Below are 22,039 nucleotides of genomic sequence, written 5' to 3'. Positions count from 1 at the left end.
CGGGGAAAGAGGTGACACGCACACGTGTGTTGAGAAACAGCTGTGAAAAGTTGTCACCTCGAGCACAGAACACGCCGTCATTAACCTGGTGCAGCCACACGGTGCCTCGGTCAGCCGGAATTCTTGCAGGGATAATGACTCCTGCACGCGATCAGCGACGGCGAGGCGGAACGAACCTGCATCGGGACTAATGTCCTTTGATGGGGAAAGAAATGCTCTAATTTGATTTCCTCCCTTCAGCTGCCGAGTGTGTAATTTCAGATCTGCGTGGAGCGGGCCCTTAACGCTCCGTTTTGGGCCTGTTTTTGATTGATTAAATTGAATTGTATCTATTTATTTCACACATCCAGTTCTGTACTTCGCGAGTGGCTCGTCAGAGCGAGAAGGTGGACTCTTATCGGGAGAGAGAAATCACCCCAGCCCTCAATTTCCTCCGGTGCATTTGCCGGGATTTGGTGCTGTGCGGACGAGTGGGTGTGTGAGGAGTTGGGAACTCATTAAATCAATGAGTTGGTTGCCAGCAGAGGGAGCGAGGGGCAGGGCCGGGTTCAGCGGGGAGTCAGGAGCCTGGAAACGAGACCGGCTCCCAAGGCAGGGTCACACAGCTCTCTGGAAAAAGAAACCAGACTGTCGAAGCATCAGCGCAATTTGTTTCCTAAATCCAAATGAGCCAAAAGATAGGATCTCGTTTGCAAATCCGGGACCTTCTTGGCCTCCCAGATTCCCTCTTCCCGGGCTAAGTGGTGCTCCCTGTAAGCCCAAGTCACTAGATGGTACTGTTGCTGCTCAGTATTGCCACCTCCGTGGGCCACCTCCTCGGGAAACCCACGTTTCTGCTGAGGGGGAAGGAGGGCTGTGTGATTTGTCAGGGAGACGCGAGCGAGGAGCCAGGGAGAAGAAGTAGGTCAGAGCTGGTTCCTGGGATTCGGCTGTTGGAGGGGGAGTGGAGGGAGGGCAAAGATTTTGTCTGTGCCGGTTTGCTGCCAGGTTTGCTGCCCCAAGGGGGCACAGGGTCAGGCCCTCATGCAAACCCTGTGAAACCTGGGTTTTTGGTCAGCCTCGCTCGTGGTTAAGCAATGCTGGGGGCGGAAGGATGAGCCCTCTGTGGCTGCAGTTGGGGGGAGTTTTGTCGCTCGCTGACCTCGGTGCACATGGAGTCACCTCCTGGCAGGAGGCAAACCACAGAATCGTGGGATGTTTTGGGTTGGAAGGGACCTTAAAGTTCATGTCATTCCATCCCCTGCCATGGGCAGGGACACCTTCCCCTAGACCAGGTTGCTCCAAGCCCCGTCCAGCCTGGCCTTGGACACTTCCAGGGATCTCCACCTCTGCACTAAAAGCCAACCCGCCGTGAGCGACCGGTCACACGAATTCCTGAACCGCTCTGAAATCCCCCCAAGCTTGCAAATGACATCATCTCCTGGGTCCCATCCCCGTTAGGAGGTCACCAACCTCTCCCTGGTGGAGGGTAACAAACAGGTTATTGTGCTCTGTGCCACAAACAAGCCCCGTCCCTCCCGACTCTGTCCCTGGGAGCAGAGCAGGGAGCTGCTGCCTGCCCGGCCTGCGCTCGGGTTTCTATTAGAGGGGAAAGTCAGGCCAATTAAATCAGGCAGCATTGAATCCCTAATTGACATAAATGAGACAGACAGACAGCTGGGAAGACTGGGAGGAGGGGAGGGAAAGGGGAGCAGGTGCCCTGGATGAGAAAGAGATGAAAATCCACCCTAATAGTACGGCAGCTTTCCTTATTCTGTGTGTTTAGATTAGCCAGCAACATCTTGGAAAGTGTCTGAGCTTCTGCTGGAGAGAAATTAGTGAAATAAATACAAGCTACAGCCGTTGTGGACCTGATTAGAATGTTCCCAAAAGCTCCAAAGAAGCATAAAGCAAAAAAAAACCAAACACAAACCAACCCAAAAAACCAAACACTGCCATCAAAAAGACTTTTAAATTTGTGTAGTTAAATTAAGAAATCTGGTTTTCCCCGTGCAGTCTGAACATGGGGCCTTGCAGCTGAACAATTACAAAATCATTTAAAATCGTATTTGTTTAATTTTCCACATCTGAGAAGCGCTTGCCCAGGTATTTCCCCCTCTCCTTTTACCAGGGAGTGCTCTTTTGCCTTGAACAGACCTTTCAAATAGTAATTTATACAGAAATAAGTTATTTAAATTCGTGCATTTCAGAAGGATGAGGCATAAAGGGGAGGAACTTACCCAGGTCCCACCCGGCAGCGCCGGCACTGCGGAAGGAACCAGAATTACCAGCCCTTGCACTGCCTCACCCAGGGTGTGCCCTGATGGAAACACAAACTCTTGGCCGTTTTCTCCAAACACACCCCTGGTGCTGCACAGGTGAGAAGCAAAGGTGGGAAAGCATTCCCGAGGGGATGCAGACTACAAGGAGGGGGGAAAATTCAGTTTTGTGGTGCTGGTAAATCCTCCAGTAGCACAAGAAAGCAGCGATTTGGGATTAGCTCCTACAAACCAACCCCTGTCTTGGTTTTAAAATAATCAAGATTTGCACATTGCGGCGCAGGAACACCAGAAATGCTTTTCACTTAACGCTTCCAGAAACTTTTGAAGTCTCTTCCCGAATATTTCAACACGTTTTCCTTCCCTGTTTTCCCAGCTGGGATCGTTTTTTTGCCAGTACAGGCAATTCTTCTCGGTATCCATGGGAATTGCCTCCATAATTAGATGTGCACCCAGTGCACAGATCAGAGCGCTCCAACCCAGCAGCTGGAACTAGGAGGCAGGTCTGATTAAATCTGCTCTGCCACGAGGAGAAAAGCCAGCTTTAATGAAACATCAGAGGAACTCCCTACCCCGTCTTTAAACAGGGCAGGAAAAGGGGCTCCGGGATTATTTTGTGAGTTGCTGCTCCTCGTGTGCTCACAACCCACCGAGCAGGGAGCGAGGGCAGCACTGAGTGATCCAGGGCCTTGAAATTGGGGATCTGCCTCGTTAGAAGGGGCTGATTGCCAGCAGTGGCCTTTATTAAAGGGGCTCACTCACAGTCTGCCTTTGTAATTACAGTAAAGACTGGAGGTCTCAGCAGCTGCAGTTGGAGGTTTTCTCCTCCATGTTTTAGGATAACCCTCCTGAAGGCAGTGAGATCAGGGTCAGCTCCTAGAGGAGCCACTTCTCATCTGGGTTTGCTGCCTTGCCCAGCAGTTACTATTTGTGAATCCACCAAAACACACACAGAGCCAGCCAACAGCTTTTTTCATAGAACACCAGAATGGTTTGGGTTGGAAGGGGCCTTAAAGACCATCTAGTCCAACCTCTGCCAAGGGACACCTCCCACTATCCCAGGTTGCTCCAACCTGGCCTTGAACACTTCCAGGGATGGGGCAGCCACAGCTTGTCTGGGCAACTCTCACGGAAAGTGAATGATTTCTATTCCTGCACACCCAGTTCTGCACGTACAATGTGCTGTGCAGGAAAGGGAGCCGGTGAAAGGCAGATGGTTGGGTAGAAATTATTAATCCCATACAAGTTTTTTACCTTTAGTTGCTGCTTCTGCTTGGCGCCACAAACCTGGGGGCTGCAACACGGAGGGGATGGAGGCAGGCAGAAAACTCATGCTCTAAGCCTGCATTTCTCTACATTTTTATTTTTTTTTTTTTTAAAAATAGAGCCAGGAGCTGGGCTGGTTAAAATTCCAAGTAGTTTGGTGGGTGGGGAAAAAAAGCGACTTCTAACAAATACTGATTTTTCCTGCTGCTGACGGCAGCAAAGGACACGGCGGGGCCGGGGGATCAAACGCGGCTCTAGTCTAGACAGAGCCACACTCCCCGCCTGCCTCAGAAGTTCATACAACACCAGCTGAGCAGAATTTAGCATCTCATTTCCCTAACATGATTAAGATGCAGCTCCGTGTCCTGGGGTACTGACAGGCCCTCAGATCTCTCCCCGTTGCCGTTTCCAGCGCTGGAGGAGGAACTCGCTTTGGAAACGCGGCCCCGCGGACAGATCCCAGTAACGGAGGTTCTCCTTAACTGGGGTTTGAACTCAGCCCTTCCTGCAATTCTGTAATTTGAATATCATTTTCACAGCCCTCGCAAAGCAGCAGATGAATGAGAGATTCCTGGCTTTGAGTCAAAAGCTGCGGTAATTAAATGTTTATAAAACACTTTAAGCATGCGAAGTGCTATTATAGACAAGGAACCAACAGATCTGGCAGATTGGAGCCGGATTTTGAGGCACACCAGCAAACACAGCTCGTCTCCCCCACTACATCTCTCTTTTAGAGCTGCTGACAGAGGATTATGGAGGCCATTACCAGGTTCCTTTTATTATAACCAGAATAAGTCAAATCAGAATCACTTCCTCCCATGCGAACATGTGTGATTCAGAAGTTTTTCCCTCTGTAATAACTATCCAAGCAGAGGGCCAGCTTGCTGTTCAGCTCGGGAAGGAACTACCCCTTGGGAGACGAGAAATTGCTGCTACTTTTGATCTCTCACATAAAACTGAAGAGCTTCCACCTGTTACAGGTTTCTAACACCATCTGCTGTTTAAAAAGAAGATGGCATTGGAGCTCAGCAGCACCGAGAGCTCCTGCTTGTTTGATAAACCAGACGTGACACCAGCTAATCTGTAATTGCCAAAATTACCTTTTTTCCCCCCCCTTTCAAGCCCTGAACATATTTCAACTTGTTCTTCATTATGAAATGAATGATTTCTTCACTAAAAGACCCAGAAGCCCAACGTGCAGCAGCTGAACACCAGGTCCACGCCACACTTCATCCCCAGCCATGGAACTGCATCATTTCAGCACCAAAGCAAATTCCAAGCAATGTCACCCCCTCCAAAACCTGGCCCAAATAACCAGGTTAACACTGTTTTCTTAGGAGAGAGCTTTGGTCTCCCCAGGGCATGAGGAGCTCAAAGGAAATCATTCTTTATAATAAAAATAATAATATTGACCTTCTGCTGGCTCACACTGCTGCCTGTAGGACAGAATAAATACTCTAACCAAGGATCCTTTTACTGCTTCCTAATTGAAAGTGATACAAACTTTTGTCCCAGGGAAAACAAAAGAACCCTGGAGTTCATTATACATATAAATTGAAGGGCTCACCACCAAATGCTCTGAGTTTTTGTTGCAGATATTCATAATAACAATGATTTTTAAAGAAAAGAGTTTTCTCTAAATAGGTCCCCGCAGAGCCTGGCAATTCACCCTGAGACAACCATGGGTTTAGACAAAAATCATCCAAAATCTCAGTCTAATACCAAACAGGGGTTGCAGCTACGGGATCCTTCTCCAGTGTTACAAAATTTTTGTCTCAGGAAAAACAACAGAGCCCTGGAGTTCATTACACATCTAAATTGAAGGGCTCACCACCAAATGCCCTGAGTTTTTGTTGTGCTTATTTGTAATAACAACAATTTTTCTGAAGAAAACAGAGTTTTCTCCAAAGGGGTCCCTGCAGAGCCCGGCCATTCACCCCCGACACAAGCAGGGGTTTAGACGAAAATCACCCAAAATCTCAAAGTCTGACACCAAACAGAGGTTGCCATTATGGGATCCTCCTCTAATTGTACCACATCAGCCCGGTTACAGCATCACCCCCCACAATTCCCATTTCTCACCCCCTCCACACGTCATTTAAAGAGTCAGTGCCTCCTTTTGTAAGCGATCGGCTCCTCACCCCGGCACTTTCCGTGCACTTCGCGACAAAAGAGACCTTTTACATGTCAATTTATTTTCAGACAAGCATATCTGAAAGGGAGTTTCTCTCCGGAGTCGAATTAGTATTAATGGCAGGTGTTCAGTGCCACACAAAGGGAGGGAGGCAGTAAGACAGCTTGATGTTTTAATAACCAGAGGCAAGGAAATGGAGTGGCAGCGGCCCTCCAGCTTCCCTGGCGTGAGTGAAGGTTTTATTCAGAGCCCCCACGTACTGCCAAAAAGAAGACCTTGAAATATTTTAAATGTTTTCTTTGCCTTAAAAGAGGGATTAAATTGTCGAATATTCCATGAAAGCCCAGCGCCCGCCCCACGTACCGTCCAACAAACTCCTAGTCACCGAGCGCTTCCGAAGCCTCTCGCGTCCTTGGGAAGGTGCCCGTGGCCACCACGAGGAGATGGTGGCACCCAGGAGGCCACCAGCTGCACGATCCAACACCCACCAGTGCCTAAAGATGCAGGGAAAGGAATTAACGTGAACTAACTCAAAGGTGGGAGAGGGGATTGACATCAGTTAAAAAGAAGTTAAAACCCAGACTGCTTCCACTGTGAAAAAGGAACAGAAGGTGGTTGCTGAGGAAGTTACTGGCCTTCAGTTTTAAAGACAGCCTAAAGAATCATGATGGGAATATTGATCGGGCCAAAAGACATTTATTTATGCCCTGGTTAGTTTGACAGAGGGCAGAACCACATCATTAAGGGGAAGGCACAGCTATGGTACACAGTGGGAAGAAGGGAAACAGCTTTTCAGCCTCTTTTACAGAAGAAATATTGCTGGTTTATACCCCAGAATAGGGAAGTTTAACCTTTCTTACACAAAAACTGTATTATATAGAGCGGTTCAATATCATTTTCAGGCTCTTTGACTTTGGATGCTCTTTCTGCACAGGTTAATTCCAGGTAGACTCAGCAATTCGAAGCTGGATTTTGGGATTTCTGCTCCCTTGAGCTTTCATACAGACCCACAGGACAAAAGCTTAAAGGTCAAGTCGATTATTAAACACCTGAACTAACAGAAGCAGTTTTCCTTGCAAAGATTTCCTTATGCATGGAAGTTAAACCCATTTCTACCCCTTTTCAAGTCATAACAATTTGTGATATCCTCTGTATATCCTTTGTCCCAAGTTACAGCTAAATGAGCTCAGACTCTTGTGAGAGCAGATCATTTGGTCTCTCCCAGACACCAGCTCCCCAAAACAGACATTAGACAGCCAACTTTCACCTCAAATAATGCAATTTCAGTTAAGATAACAGTTGGTCCCAACTGTATTTTGGTAAAAGTCTAATACTGTCGGGACAAAATTAAAAAGGAAAGGAGAGAGCCCGGCCGGTCACAAACACCTACAGTTCTCATATGCAGAGAATTCAACAAGTCCATTTTTATTGAGCACTGGAATTAAAAAAAGGTAACAGCACTTGGTTGATTTGGAACTAAAAATCCAGACTTATTTTTACTTATGGATCACTCAGAACAACGTGGGTAAAAGCACCCCGGAGGGGAAGGTGTAGCCCTTCTTGTTCACTCTCTGCTCCAGAGGGATGGAGGTTCCAGAAGCTGCAGCTGCACCAAACACAAAGTTCTTCTGACTGAAGAACCCCAGTGAGGTGGAGGGGTTGGGTGCCCCAGGCATTGGGGTTGGATGCCCCAGGTGTCATCTCGTGGCCGTGGGCTGCTCTCCCCGTGCCCACAGAGCTCTGCACCCTGTTGTCCCCACACACCTCTGAGTTGTCCCCAGTTGGCCTCACACCAGCACAGCACAGGGAGGATTGAGCAAAGATCATAATGTTTTTCCTGACTGATATTTGAAAACATTTGCAATTTCATACAAACAACCTTCCAAGCAGGGCAAACATTTGGTTTAATTCCCCCTAAACCCCAGGGCTGAAGACCCTGCTGGTCCATATCAAGAGGCTGACAGGGAGTGTTGATTCCCACCAACATATCCAGCCCCATCCATCACTCCAGGCTTTCCCTGGAAATACAATGTAGGAAGTATTCTGAAAAACTGCTGAGGTGTCCACTTCAATCCCAACTTCAACCTCAGCTCCAGAAAGATGTTTATAATTATTGTGTTGGTTGCAACAGATTAAATTAGCTAAAATTAGCACACCACTGGCACAAGAGTTACTGTGGAGTTGTAGGGAAGAGAGGTGAAAACAAGTATTTTTAAGGAAGGCATCTTGGATAATGGTGTCCCCCTCCCCAAATCTCAGCAAAACATTTAATCCATCTCTGCTAGGGTCAGTGGCAATACCAGGAAGAGGATCCACCATGAATTGGTGCTGGCCTCCTCCTCTCAGCAGCACTGGACACTCAGGCTGTACTTGGAATAGAGAAAAAGAAAAAAAATTGTGACTATTTCAGCTTCTCACTGGATGCTCCAGGGATTAAACCAGGACCTGCTTGGATTAGGGTAGAGGAGGAGAGAGCTGTACTTTTCAGATAATTCTTTTTATGGAATTCTCCATTTTAAAGCCAAGTGGGACTAAGCAAAAAAGAAAATTTCCTCTCTTGTGACATGATCAGCTAAAAGTAGGAGAAATTCACAGGAGAACCTTTGCTGGCTTCAGTCACATCCTCGAGTTTGTGAGTGTTTGCAGCCCTTTTAGCAACCCTGCTGCTTCTCCCAGGAAAGGGCCACCAGGGAACCAGGGAGCTCCAGCAATTCCCTGCAAGTCAGAATGGGGCAGGAATTTATTTCTAGCACAGTTTGCCTCCACGTGTTGGTTTCTATTAGCACTAAAATGTCCTGAGAGTAAGAAATTCCCTTCCACATCCTGCCACCTCCTCGTTCCGTGACTGGTTCTAATCACTTCCCACTGCAGGGTGAGGTGTTGCACCTGAGAGGAGGTGGCATGAGATGCAGCCCTGCTGCTGGTTTTCCCACCACAGGGCCGGGTGAAAAGCTTTGCAGCTCTCCCAAAAGGCAGGAAAGGAGCACTGTCCCCACACAAGGCAGGGAAATGACCGGATTCTGCAGCTAAAAGTCAGCCAGTAACGTAAAGTCACCTGAATGACACGTTTATTGTACGAGTCAGAAAGAAACCCTGAGTTACCAAGCTGGAGAACAAAGTTAAATTAAAAAAATAAAGGATGGTTTTGTTCAGAGGTTCCTGCTGACGGGAAAGGAAAACCCCCAAATGGTAAAAGCAGCAGCCAGAGCCAGCCCAAAGCCTCGGCTTTGCCAAGGAGAAGGTTCTGTTGTGGTCCCCACCTGCCCAGGTGACAAACTCCCATCTGGTGATGGGAGAAAACAGAGATGGGAGGGCAGAGGGAAGGAAGGAGCCAAACCTAGCAGGTGTTCTGGACAGGTGAAGTATCTAAGGGAGGGTTTGGAAAACCTGTGGTTTATTTTGTTCAGAAAACTGAACTGCTGGCTGGGCTGGGGGAGTGTAAGAGAGAGGGAGAAACAGAGGCTGGAAAATCGACCTCACGTGGAACAAGCACACAGAAAGTGAAGGGGAGGGAAGTCCTTTAAGGACAAGAGCACTGCTGGCTGGGAGGCTGCAGGGTCGGCTTTGGGAAGGGCATCCAAAGGTTCAAGGAGGGAAAAACCCCAAAGCCTAAACCCCAAATGTGGTACAGTCTTCCAGCTGCAGTGGAGCTGGAGAGGAACAATTCCAAGAAATGCTGTAGCAACAACAAATACCAGGCCCTACACAGGGAAGGGTGAAATCAGAGCTGCTTTTTAGTGCCACTTGACATCAGTTATACAGTCTAGTTCTCATATACACGGATGTCTTTAAAAACTGACAATTTACACTTCGAAAAAGTTTTACAGTGAAGTTCTCTCGGCAAAGATCAGTCCACACGAGGAGGAGCCAGTCTTTCAGGAGCAGGAAGGCACTTGGCCTTTTGAGAGCAATCCCCCAAGGGAGCTCCAGTGCAGATACTGACTGTCCCCTGTCCCCATCTTCCACAGGTGTGCAAAATCCAGTGTGTGCCTGCACCGTGTGGCTCCAGCCCAGCCCAGCCCGGCTTCACAGGGTGGTGGAGGGAAGTTTCTTCACCCGCCTCTGTGCCAGGATGGAGGATTCAATGGGCTTCAGCTGAGGGCCTGGCTTGGAGCTGTTCAGTGCAGAGTACGTGGCAGCCATTGCACCCTTGGAGAAAGGGAGGAGAGAGGTAATTTAAGTGTAGAAATCATGTAGGTGTAGAGGAGCTATTTCAGACTCATGGCTTTACAAGATGCAGCCAAACCCACAAACAAAGCCAGAAGCATCTTTCTTATTTCTTTAAATCTCCCTCCTGCACTGATGTGCTGTTCAAGAACCTCCCTTTTTTATCTCCCCACAAACCCAGCTTGTCTGTATTCCCTCCCCTGCCCCACACCTCTCCAACCTGCCATCCTGCTTTCCCACCCCACCATTGCCCCACCTGGACCTTTCCCAAGGTACACGAGGGACCAGCTGAAGGCTCAGCCCAGACTTTGTACCTTTACAAGCTGAATGTCCTGGTGATTGAGCTGGCTCTGGGGTAAGCTGTCCTTCTGGGTTATCCACGGATGCTGCAGGACCTGCTTGGCTGTGAGACGCTGGTGAGGATCTACGTGGAGCATCTTTGATACCAAATCCTAAGGGCATCGTTTGGAAAAGTCAGACTTTAGAAGATTTCATGCTTTAAATGCAAAAATACCACCTGTCTGCCCCCAAATTAGGTTTTAAATCCAGAGGCCAAGTTTAAAGTCCCCAGACATCAAACTCTTTTTGTATGAAATATGTTTTTGGCAGGCCTGGGAGGTATAACACAGCAGCAAACCCCACATGGGTCAGGCATGAGGTTGGTTTTCCATGCAAATATTCACAGCCAGAACTAAAATAAAGATGCTGTGTGGAAGGCAGACTTGGGGGAGAAGCTGGTTTTCTTCTCTGTCTTGTGTCCTCCCTCTCCAGCCTGCTCTAAACTTCCCTCACTGCAACTGGCCTTGCTTGACCCCAACCCTTGAATGTAACACAAATATCAACCCCTACCTTGGCCATGTCAGAAATAGTGTCCCAATTGCCTCCACTGATGGAGAACTTCCCCCCACCTATCCGGGTCAGGATCTCTTCTGGAGTGTCACTGGGACCGTTTGCAAACGGAGTGCAGCTGGGGAGAGAGGAGAGGAGAGAGCACTGGATTTACTGGCCTGGGACACAGGCAGGGAGCACCACTGGGCAGCAGTGACTGAGGAGAGTCCTGCTGCCACTGCAGAGCAGGGGGGTCCCAGCCCCAGCCCTGCCTTCCAGTGGGACAGAGCCACTTACCCAGCGAGCATCGTGTACAGGAGAACCCCCAGGCTCCAGATGTCACAGCCCTCGTCGTAGCCTTGGCGTTTCAGTACCTGAGCAGAACAAAGGGAAAACAAAGTGTGTTTTGTTCTTGTCGTTGAGCTCATTTCAGAAGAGGGGGCCTGACCCGGGTGCAGTCCATGTGCAAAGCATCCAGAGCCCGACAGAACAGAAAAGTCTCGGACCGAAGATCAGGATTCAAATCAGACTTTGGTTTCATGGAGCAGAGGAACCCCTCAGGCACATCAAGAAAGAGGCCCTGTTCCAGTGTGGTGACACTGCTTGTGTGCTCCCATGCCATGCTGGCTCTCCTTCTTTCTTCCTCACCAAGATAAATGAGTGGAAAATCATCCCACCTCTTTTAACAAGTCACTTAATGAGGAGGGGAAGCAGCCTAGGAATTCACTGGGATTTTAAAGTCTCAGTACCCTAAGCAGACCTCTCATGAGGGCAGTGCAGGTTGGAGGACTGCCCTGTAACTGCACTTGGGATCTATTTGTTCATTACTACAAGTTGGATCTCTGTAGTTCCCTTTTCCAGGGCAGGCTGGAGTTGGGAATGGGGCAGATCCACTGTGCCAAGAGGGAGAACAGGGACAAAGGGGCTGCCAGAGGGTCTCAGGTCAGCACTTACCTCAGGTGCCACAAAGTTGGCTGTATAGCAGGGAGTCATGAGCAGCCCATTCTCAGCCCTCAGCTGCTTGGCAAAGCCAAAGTCACAAATCCGAATGCTCTCGGGGTTTCCCGACTTATCCACATAGAGAATGTTGCTGGGTTTCAGGTCCCTGTGAACCACCTGTGGAGCAAAGAAAGGGCCATTCTCACCCCCCAGGTAGATAAAGGTCTGAAAGCTGCCCGAGGACACTCAGCCCCTGCTCTGGTCCCACATCTGCTTTGCCAAGAGAGCAACACCAGCAAGAAATAATTGTCCTGATGGGCAGAGTTACTCCCTGGAGGAGAGGGAGCACAGTGTAATGCCAGAGAATTCCCAGGAAGACCATACTCACCCCTTGGGAATGCAGATACTCCACTGTTTTACAGATCATGTGCAGGACTGAACTGGCTTCCCTCTCTGAGAAAAACTTCTGTCTGAGGATTTTATCCAGCAGCTCCCCTCCCCTCATCAGCTCAGTCACCAGGTACACGAACTTCCCGTCGTCATACACCTTCCAAAGAAAACGTGGAGAGGGGATTAACCAAAAAGTGCTTCCGGAGCTTCCGTTTTGTGCTTCTATCACCGAGAAGCAGAGATCAGCAGAGGTGGCTCTGGGGATGCTTCCCCACTCCAGAACCATGGAATATCCTGAGTTGGAAGAGACCCACAAGGATCATCAAAGTCCAACTCCTGGCCCTGCACAGGACAACTCCAAGAATCCCACCCTGTCACTGAGAGTGTTGCCCAAACAATCCTTGATTTCTGGCAGCCTTGGGGCCATGACCACTGCCCTGGGGAGCCTGTTCAGTGCCAACCACCCTCTGGGGGAAGAACCTTTTTCATAACAGAGACAGAGTGACACATCGAGCTGGGCTGTTGGGTCACCTGTGCTGGAGCTGAAATCTGCTCCCTGAGCAGCCTGCACTTCCTAAACCAAAACACAGGGAAGTCATTCAAGCCACACTCACATCTTTCAAGGTGATGATGTTTGGATGCTGCCCGTACCGCAGCAGGATTTCTATTTCCTCAGAAGGGTCTCGCTTGCTCTTGTCAATCATCTGCAGGAGCAGGGAGAAGCAGCATTAGTCATAACAGGGTGAGAAAGGGGCCAGGACAAAGCACACAAGCTGAGTTTGGGGCCTGGAAGAGCTCCTGTGCCATATCTGCTCCCCTGCTCTCTGTAGCAGCCGGAGAAGGGGAAGTTGCCTCATTGGTTCTGTGTTCCTCATCCCAAAAGTTTTATGTCTGTTGTATTTGTTAACATCTTGTGTAGCCACAGCTTTGCAAGCAAAGGTGAGATGCTCTCCTCCCTCTGAGGGAAGAGAATGCTGCTCCCTGCTATTCCTGGGGAAGTGCAGGTACATGCACAGGAGCACAGAAATTGTCCTTTTAGGCCCTACAGGAGCAGGGAAAGCGATTTCACTCCTGGATGTTATTTTGCTCTTGGTGGGATGAGCAGAAATAGAATCACAGAATGGTTTGGGTTGGGAGGGGCCTAAAAGAACATCTAGACCAGGCTGCTCCAAGCCCTGTCCAACCCGGCCTTGAACACTTCCAGGGATGGGGCAGCCACAGCTCCTCTGGGCAAAAATCTATCAGGGGAGCTCAGTTCTGAGGGCAGGGCTCTGACCTTGACTGCGTACTCCATGTTGGTGGCTTTGTGGATGCAGCGTTTGCACACGGAGTAGGAGCCGACACCGATCACCTCCTTCACCACGTACCCGTCGCTGAACTGGACGTTCTTGCCGTGCAGCTGCTGCAGGAGCAGAAAGGAGAGATGAGCTGGGAGGGTTCAGGGAAGGGTTTGTGCAATGTGATGAGTTAAGTGGCAGAGCTGGCAGACTGTCTGCTACATCCCACAGCTTCTCCTCCCGGCTGGGAGAGGGAGGAGAAGAGAACAAGGCAGATATAGGTCAGTGGGATAACACTGTCTGTGTTTGGGTGGCACCTTCAACCCACGGGCATTTACAGACCCCCCCACCAGCACAGACCCATGTGGGGAGAGGAAAAGCCACAGCCCCGCGTTTTCCTGCCAACCTGTGCACAGTGTGACAGTCAGTGGAAATGAAAGAAAAACAGGATGCAAGAATTCCAAACAGACACCGCCTCGGGCTTCCTGTCAGAGCTGCTCTGGGCGGCACAGACCTGGAGTATCTCTGTGCTTTCAAACAGTTGTTCCAGTGTCTCCATTTCCTACCTGCACAACCGAATGCAGGGGTGGCTGGGCAGGTTTCACCTTCCCATCCTCCATCAATCCGGTCGCCACGAAACTGAAGCCTCGGAAGAGCTGGTGGGCCCCCGCACTGGGGGGGACACCTGGGGAATCTGCAACAGGAGTGGAAACACGGCTTGAAGAAGGCTGGTTCTGCAAGCCTTCCCCTCGCTCCCAGGAGCTATGGCTGATGCTGAGTTTATTCCAAACAAGAGACACACCAGCAGCACCCAGCTTACCCCTAACACCCCACAGAGAATCATGGAGTCATCCAGGTTGGAAAAGCCCTCCAAGATCAACGAGTCCAACCATTCCCCCAGCCCTGCCAAGGTCACTGCTAAACCGTGGCCCCAGGTGCCACATCCACATGTCTTTTAAATGCCTCCAGGGATGGCGACTCCACCACTGCCCTGGGCAGCTGTGCCAGGGTTTGACAACCCTTTCCACGAAGCAATTTTCTTTAATATTCAACCTAAACCTCCCATGGCACAACTTGAGGCCATTTCCTCTTGTCTTACTCGTGAGAAGAGCCCGACATCTCTATGGCTGGGCCACCCTCTCAGTGCTGGAACCATCTGAGCTGGCAGCACCAGCCCGAGGCAAATCTTGCCCTGCAGGCACCAGATGCTCTGCGGTGTTAAATATTAAACCACAGAGCATCACCTCACACAGGAAGCTCTGGCTTCGTGTGAAGTCACACAAACCTTTCGGTGTGCGCGACGTAAATTCTGTGTCAAAGTAGAAGGTGTCGTCCGGCTGGCCCACTGCAGGCTTGAAGGGGGGCTTGATTTCCCTGCGGTACAGCTTCTGCAAAACACAGAGAGTGCTCTGACGGGTGCATCCTTTCGGAGGGTGCAAAGGCAGGCAAGGAAAGGGATTTTGTGAAACTCCCTGGCTTAGCATTTAGCTACAGCTCAACAGCCTGAGGGAGGACTTCTCAGCTGGTGGGTTGCTTTTGAGTCAGTTTGTGGAGAAATATTACATCATGTATTAAATCAAGAAAATAAGTGTTCTATAGGCAATTTGCCCCCACTGCAAGTGCAGCATCCGTAAAGTATTTTCCTTGACAGGCTCTCCCACCTCCTCCTGACTCCCATTAGGGCTTTGTTGACACGTATCTCCCCGGGGATGGCCAGAGGAGATGCATTAGGAGGACATTCATATCCCAGAACTCCCACAAGTGCCTTTTTAAATTGCTTCCTGAAGCAAAAATTGGAAATAAGCTTTACTGGCATTGCTGGAGGGTCAGTCTAGCAGCTTGCAGGGACCTTGGAAGTATTAGGAGTGATTTTCAAATCCCTGACCAAGTAAGGGAAAATAGGGAAGAAACAAAATTGTGTGGCAAAGTAGGGAGTTGGCCAGAAGCAGTTGGGAAATGCCAGTTCAGTGATTGCCCTGATTTCCTCGCCAGGAACGTTTCCCTGATTCCTTCCCACTTAGTGCATGACAAACCTTGTGCCAAACCCCAGTTAAAACCTGCACTTCTCTGCTGACAGATGAGTAAATTCGATCTGAGGTGAGGTGGCAGGCAACCCAAGTATGCAACAGTTCTGTGACAAACAGAATTTTAGTTTCGGGAAGGATTATTGGAGTGGATGGGGACAGGGGCTGGTGGCTCTCCCGTGGCTGGTCAAGCACCACGACCACACTATTCCTGCTGCCAGAAGTGAATTGCTGGCGCTGAACGGTGAGGAAATCTGCTTTTAGGGTTTCCAATACTCACGTTCCAGTCAATGGTGGAGTAGAAAGGATGGCGCTTGATCTCTTCCGCCCCATCCGGTCCAGAACCTGCAAGATGCACCACGGAGCACGTTGCACTAAACCCCTGACAAAGTGAGGGTGACTGTCGTGGACACAGCACAGCCAGGGGTGATGGAGAACTTGGCTGCAAATAACCATTAACTGAGCACAAGTGTGAACATGCTGCTGACCCAGGAGGGTGAGAGAGGCCCCGATAGGGCATCAGGTGTATTTAGAAGGAAACCAAACATTTGTCTTACCTAATCTGTTGGCTGGATTCCTCTTGAACAGGGCTCTCAGGAGGCTCTGTGCCTCAGCACTCAGGAACTGTGGCATGCCCAGCTTCGCTCTGGGGAGGGAGTTTTGCAATCAGCTGCAGGTTTAAAGAAGTCAAGCCACAAGCTGACTGCAGCACCTCCACCCCCAAAAAGCACAGTCATCCCCTTGGCATTTACACTGCACCCTTCTAACTAACTGTTGGTAGGAAACCGCTTGCCAAATAACGCCATTAAATTGCGAGAGCCCCCAGATTGCAACATGGCTCAAAAAGCAGCACCTCCTATGCAGGCAGGAGAGAGAAACTCCTCTTACTTGAGGATGAGGGTCATGGTCTCCTTACGGTCCTTCCCCTGGAAGGGCAGCGCACCGGTGAGCATCTCAAACTGGGAGGGAAAGAGAAAAAGCGGGAGGGGGGGGTCATGTTTGGGCAAGGCTGAGGGTTGGACAGATCTCACTGCCCCTTCATGTGCTCGTGAAAAGCTTGAGGGATCCCAAGCCTGGCTCTAACAGAGCTCACAGGCGTCGTGTTTTCTCAGGAGGAGCTTCGGATCACAAGGTTTGCAGCGGGAACACGTTCAGGCCAGCGCCGGCTCCTGCGGGAGCCCTGGGATTCAGCAGCTGCCAGATGGTGGCACCAGATCTGCACGGACACCCACATCCCGGCGCTGGGGTGGACACGGACACCCCCACGTACCCCAGGAACCCCACATCCCAGAGCTCACCGGGACAGTCCCCTCGGGAGCGCTGCCTCCCACGGGAAACCCACCCAGCTCCCGGCTGGGCGCCGGGACAGCCCCTTACGGAGCCCTTTGGGGAGCATGGGGAACACCCCAGGTCAGCAGGTCTGGCAGACACACAGACCCGTGTCTGGGTGTTCCAGAGCTGGAGCAGCTGCTCCTCCCAGTGCCCGCACACGCTGGCTGGGTACGTACCATTAGGACCCCGTAGGACCACCAGTCAGCGCTGTGTGAGTGGCCCTGGCGATTCACCACCTCTGGGGCCATGTACTCCACTGTCCCACAGAAGGAATAGGCCTTCTTCTCGTGGTCTATGGCCTCCTTACTCAAGCCAAAATCTACACAAGAGAAAGCCCGTCAGCACAGACACCCATGTGCCCTGAGCAGTCACACAAGGAGCTCCGTACTTCAAGAACCGACCTTGCAGGAGCCCAAGGCCTTGTGGAGTCCCTCACCTGTGAGTTTGATGTGCCCTTCTTCATCCAAGAGGATGCTACAGCAGGAATGGAAAAAACAAGTTGTTACAGTCTGCAGTGAGGGCTGGTGAGAACGATCACAGCAGTGGATGGTCTGAGGTGCTGCCAAAACCCAGGGGAGAAAGTTATCTGTCCCTTCTCCCAGTGCCTTAAGCTCCACCACCAAGACATAAGAGGGACCAGGAACAGCTCCCTTCTCTCTGGATCCTCAGCTTCACATTGAACAAATGACCCACACAGGTTGCACTTGCTCTGGTCCCCACATACCCCAGGCAAGGAGAACCAAGCCATGCAGAGGCCCAGCCTGGTGCCTTCTTCCCCCAGAGGCTCTCAAACTGCTTAAAGCTGGAGCCCAGAGGCTGCCAAGGATTGCTGTTCACACACGTGGTGCACATATGCTGCCTCCTGGCCACAACCACTGATCTGAGGAGCAGTAGCCTTGGATTGGCACTGCCACCTCCCATCTGCCTGGCCCTGGGCCATCCTCCAGCCCTGCCTGTGTGGAGGGCTGGCTACAGGCTCGGGGCTGGATGCAGGACTGGGATCCCTGGCTCAGCTGGGCCACACGTACTTCTCTGGTTTGAGATCCCTGTATATGATCCCCAGGCTGTGCAAATGGTCCAGTCCCAGCGCCAGCTCCGCCAGGTAGAACTTCACATCCTCCTCAGTGAACATGACCTGCAGGGAGGGACAGGGAGAGGAGAGGTGCTGGGGTCACAGTGCCAGCAGTGAGACCCTTCATGTCCATGTTGTCCCCTCCTGCTGTTTCTAAGTTTCCCAGGATTCGCCCCCCATCCTAAAGTATCCATTCATGGAATGACAGAATGGTTTGGGTTGGAAGGGGGCAGGGACATCTTCCAGTAGGCCAGGTTGCTCCAAGCCCTGTCCAACCTGGCCTTGGACACTTCCAGGGATGGGGCAGCCGCAACTTCTCTGGGCAGCCTCTGCCAGGGCCTCCCCACCCTCAAAGGGAACAATTTCTTCTCAACATCTAATATAAATCTCCCCTCTTTTGGTTTTTGTTATTAACATGATGCCCAGTAGAAGCTGCTGCAGAGGTGAGACCTGCTGCCTGTGCTGCTGCTTTCCTGCCAGAACACAGGATTCCCAAAACACCCTCTCCCATTGCCAGCTGTGGACTAGCAGCAGGTTGGAGGTTGATTCCACCCCCCTCAAGGGTGAGTCCCTTCTCCAGACCATTAAGCACAGATGAACTGGGAGCCTCAGCAACCCACCGAGATGCCAGAGCATACCCACCTCTTTGGAAAGCCGAGTAAAAAGGTCACCTCCTCTGAGGAAATCCAAGATGAGGTACAGCTTCCCCTCTGTCTGGAATGCTGAAACACAAGCCGGAGCGGGAATCAGACCCCTCCACTGAGGGAAGGCTCCTGTGGTGTTCCATTAATCACTTAAATCCCAGTGGCTCCAGTTGGGCAGATGCCCTGTGTGGTTACTGGGTTAAACGCAGGTAGGGCTGATATCTGAGGTAAAGGAGATGGCCTGTCTGTGCTGTTGAAATGGGAGCTCACCACAGCACTCTGGCACTGCAGAAAATCCTCCTTTTATGGGGGTCTGGTTCCCTTCCAGCCCTACAGAAAGGGCTGTTTTCCCAGGAGAGGCACTGGTCACTTCACAGCGAACAAAGTTGACTCTAGCTTGACTAGTTAACTCTGCTTTCTCAGTTTCTCCTGATTTAATGTTTTAATCCCAAGGATTTGATGTTTCAACCTCTTCTCCTGGTCTGTTCTCTGTTCCCCATCCAATAGCTGGAGCGGGCACAGGACCACAGACCCTTCCAGGAAAGGATTTGTGTTAAGGGGGTTGCATTTAAAAGCAAAGAGTCTGTTGGAGCCTGCAGCCCCTCTCCCAGCATCCCAAACAGCCCCACACTCACCATAGTGGAGTTTCACCACGAAGGGATGGTTTACATCAGCCAGGATGTCCCTTTCTATCTTTGTCCTTAGTCGATCACGCACTGTGGGAAGACAGGAAGAGCTCAGACACAGAAAAAGCCTCAGAGTACCCCAGTCTTGTCCTCAACCTTAAGCCTTTGAGCACCAGGCAGCTTGAGCCAAGGGTCTGTTGCAGATGGAGAGAAAAGGAGGCTGTTTGGCTGGGTTAAAGATGCTCCTCTTTTACCTAAACCACCCCGGGACTGCTGTGACATTTCCCCAGCGCTCTTTAAGTCAGGGAGGATCAGAGCATCACAGTAAGAGTCTCCTTCCTACCTTTCAGTGTCGCCTTCTTAAGCACTTTCATAGCATAGAGGTGGTTGCTGTCTGGTGGTGTTATTTTTCTCACCAAGAAAACCTGAGGCAGAAGAACAACACATTCAGCAAGCACTAAACACTGGCAGTAGGAGCTGGATGCCTCCCAAAGTGGCAGACCTCACAGTAACCCTAAAAAGCAGCTGTGCCTCCTGTGAAACCCCATGGGGTTTTCAGGGAAGTGCTGTGTGTGGACTCCTCTCACCCCCCCACCTCCAGCCATTGCAGCATTTGTGTTTTCATGCTGCACTTCCCTCCTCTTGCCTTCCACACCTCTTGCTCACTCCTGCAGCTCCTGTGGGGCTCTGGCTGATGCCTGGGAGCTGTGACTGGAAGCACTGATGCTTCAATGTACCACAAATCCTGCTGGTTTGTCAGTCAGATCAACTCCTTATTATTCAGGTCCTGCATCCTCTGGATTTTTGCCTCCTTCCTTTCCCTGGTGTCTCATTCTACCTGGCTTTAGGCAGCTTCAAAAACACACCACCTGCAAGTGGTGGCCTTGGCAGTGTTACTGGTTGGACTGGATGATCTCAGAGGTCTTTTCCAACCCAAATGATTCTCTGATTCTACAAAGCCACTGCTGCATTTGCCCAGGAAACAGCACACAGTCCTGTCCAAGCCCCCACTGTCAGCTGATAACTGATTGACATGAAGCTGATTTAATGTGCCAGCAGATGGTCTGTAAGAGACTGGATTATTTACATGCTGAAATAGATAAGAGTTACAGGCTACTTCCTTCCTGCTTCACAGAAGGGAAACTGGACCATAAACAGGGGCTAGAAGCAGTTCCTGACACACAGTTCTGAGAAGGGAGGAACATGCCTGAGCCCTTCAAGCCCTCAGTTTGACTGACAGTTTGGCAGGCAGCTGAAGAGCTGCAGGAGGCCCTTCTGCCCTGTGTGACACCTGCGTTCACGAGCAGGACATTCCTGCTCTCCTCCTGACCATCTGCAAAAGGAATTACAGGGCAATTTGGACATTCAGGCTGGCCCTTAGGGAAGGCATCACTACAGTCACCTTCCAGGTTAGAAGCACCCATTTGCTCATTTGGGCTCATCCATCAGATTTTCACGGTCCAGTGGGAACCAGGAAAGTGGTTTTGTTGGAGACACTCCCTTTTGTCATCAAAATCATTTCTGTCATGGCATATAGGAAAGAGTGATCTCACCTTGCCAAAGGAGCCCTGTCCCAGCACCTTCAGCAGCTCAAACTGCGAGGGATCTGCCTTCTCAGAGCCTTCCTTCACATGGTGTGTGATGTTGAACTCCTGCACGACACCTTCTCCCTGGAAAACAGGGCACACGGTCGGCCGGGACTCCTGAACAAGGGAAAGCAGCCCTATCGGATTATGGAACAAGGGTTGTAGCTACAGACCCCCAGCAACCACGTCTGAGAGAACCATGAAAGCTGGTGCTTGTCACAGGTATCAACATCTGGAATAAATAAGTCAGGGGCAGGCAGCACCAGGCAGCCCTGGCAAACTCCCCGTACTCTCCCGACGGCTCCGCTCACCGCGGGTGCCGCGCTGGCTTTGAACTGCATTTCAGAAGAGTGCTTGCAAAGCACCTTCCTTTTTAAGGCACTGGTAGCAAAAACAGGAGTGTTTATGCCACTAAAAATCCCACAACACACACAAAAAAAATACGGCACTGTTGTCAAAACAGGGCCAGGGCTGGCAAAAATCAGACATGTTGGAGCCCATCTGCTCGGCAATCTGAGCAACTCTGCAACATAAGTCTTAGTGCATCTTCAGCACATACAGATGATGCTTTAACAGACTCGAGGCTTCAAGAAGATTGAGGGGAAGCCAAGGTCTCTGGCACATGTTTTGTTTAAAACACATTATTTTACTTATAAAAAAAAAAAGTAAAGAAGAAAAAATAGATTTAATCAGCATGAATAGAATAAACTCGTCAACGGAGCTAGGCCAGCACTCCAGCACAGCCACAGACCCTGAGGTGATGCTGCAACACCTCCTGTTCCCAGCAAACCTTTTCCATACCTCTGATGGCTGAAGCCCCCTAAAAAACCACCTTGTGCTGCTTTCTATTGCATCCCCAATACACTGAGACTTTTTATAGTATTAGTCTTCCATCTGTGCCTTTCCCTCTACTTCTCTTTGTCATGGTTAGTCAGTATATCTGAACTTGGATTTCCTCTGAGCTTGACCTGCTCCAGCCCCTCTCCCACAGGGCAGGCTGGACTCGACTTCCCACTCCTACAGACATGACTCTTACTCAGGCCATAAATCCCTTGTAGCTGGACATCTTGCAAGGGCAAGTCCAGGCTCCTCAGCACTTTCCTCCCACGTTATCCAGTGCAGATATGGCCTGGTTGCTTTTTGGACTCAAAGGCCAGCAATTATGTTCCAAAGTGCATTGAGCTTGGTTCTCCCTGACCCTTGGGCAGACGTGGCCATCAGAGGCTGCAGAAAGCTGCAACCACTGTTTCGTTTTTCCCCTTGCGGAGTTGGGGGGAAAAAAAAAGAAATTACACTTTATTTACTGAAGCTACTCAGACACTTGGTCAGGAACCACCTAATCAAAGCAGCTTTTAAACCCAACAGGAACCAAGTGCCAGGCCCTGCCTCTCCTCTGCCCCAGCCCACTCCCCACCCTCCCAGTGCCTGCGGATGTGGTTGCCCACCTGCACTGAGCACCCACCCTTCCCTCCCCGCTCCCAGGCTGGGCTTTTCTC

General features: G+C 50.5%; 1 protein-coding gene across 2 annotated transcripts in view; it reads right to left on the bottom strand.

Annotated features, from left to right (window-relative positions):
* Window positions 1-8,709: 8,709 nt before the first annotated feature.
* Window positions 8,710-22,039, bottom strand: part of RPS6KA1 (ribosomal protein S6 kinase A1) — a 38,625-nt gene continuing 25,295 nt past the window's right edge. For both annotated transcript variants that reach the window (XM_027661320.1, XM_027661321.1), the window contains 20 exons: window positions 20,511-20,627; window positions 19,301-19,382; window positions 18,967-19,047; window positions 18,330-18,409; window positions 17,644-17,750; window positions 17,052-17,089; window positions 16,792-16,934; window positions 16,172-16,242; window positions 15,841-15,929; window positions 15,564-15,628; window positions 14,545-14,647; window positions 13,826-13,953; window positions 13,259-13,384; window positions 12,597-12,686; window positions 11,981-12,139; window positions 11,608-11,769; window positions 10,951-11,027; window positions 10,675-10,792; window positions 10,140-10,277; window positions 8,710-9,807 (listed from right to left, as the gene is read on the bottom strand). In XM_027661320.1, coding sequence (XP_027517121.1) covers window positions 9,685-9,807; window positions 10,140-10,277; window positions 10,675-10,792; window positions 10,951-11,027; window positions 11,608-11,769; window positions 11,981-12,139; window positions 12,597-12,686; window positions 13,259-13,384; window positions 13,826-13,953; window positions 14,545-14,647; window positions 15,564-15,628; window positions 15,841-15,929; window positions 16,172-16,242; window positions 16,792-16,934; window positions 17,052-17,089; window positions 17,644-17,750; window positions 18,330-18,409; window positions 18,967-19,047; window positions 19,301-19,382; window positions 20,511-20,627 — 2,097 coding nt within the window. In that variant the 3' untranslated portion in view covers window positions 8,710-9,684. The remainder of the gene's footprint in view (window positions 9,808-10,139; window positions 10,278-10,674; window positions 10,793-10,950; window positions 11,028-11,607; window positions 11,770-11,980; window positions 12,140-12,596; window positions 12,687-13,258; window positions 13,385-13,825; window positions 13,954-14,544; window positions 14,648-15,563; window positions 15,629-15,840; window positions 15,930-16,171; window positions 16,243-16,791; window positions 16,935-17,051; window positions 17,090-17,643; window positions 17,751-18,329; window positions 18,410-18,966; window positions 19,048-19,300; window positions 19,383-20,510; window positions 20,628-22,039) is intronic.

The sequence above is a fragment of the Corapipo altera genome, unplaced genomic scaffold (genome assembly GCF_003945725.1).
Source record: "Corapipo altera isolate COAL_440 unplaced genomic scaffold, ASM394572v1 201, whole genome shotgun sequence".
In the NCBI taxonomy this organism is placed as follows: domain Eukaryota; kingdom Metazoa; phylum Chordata; class Aves; order Passeriformes; family Pipridae; genus Corapipo; species Corapipo altera.
This window is presented reverse-complemented; position numbering and strand designations above follow the sequence as displayed.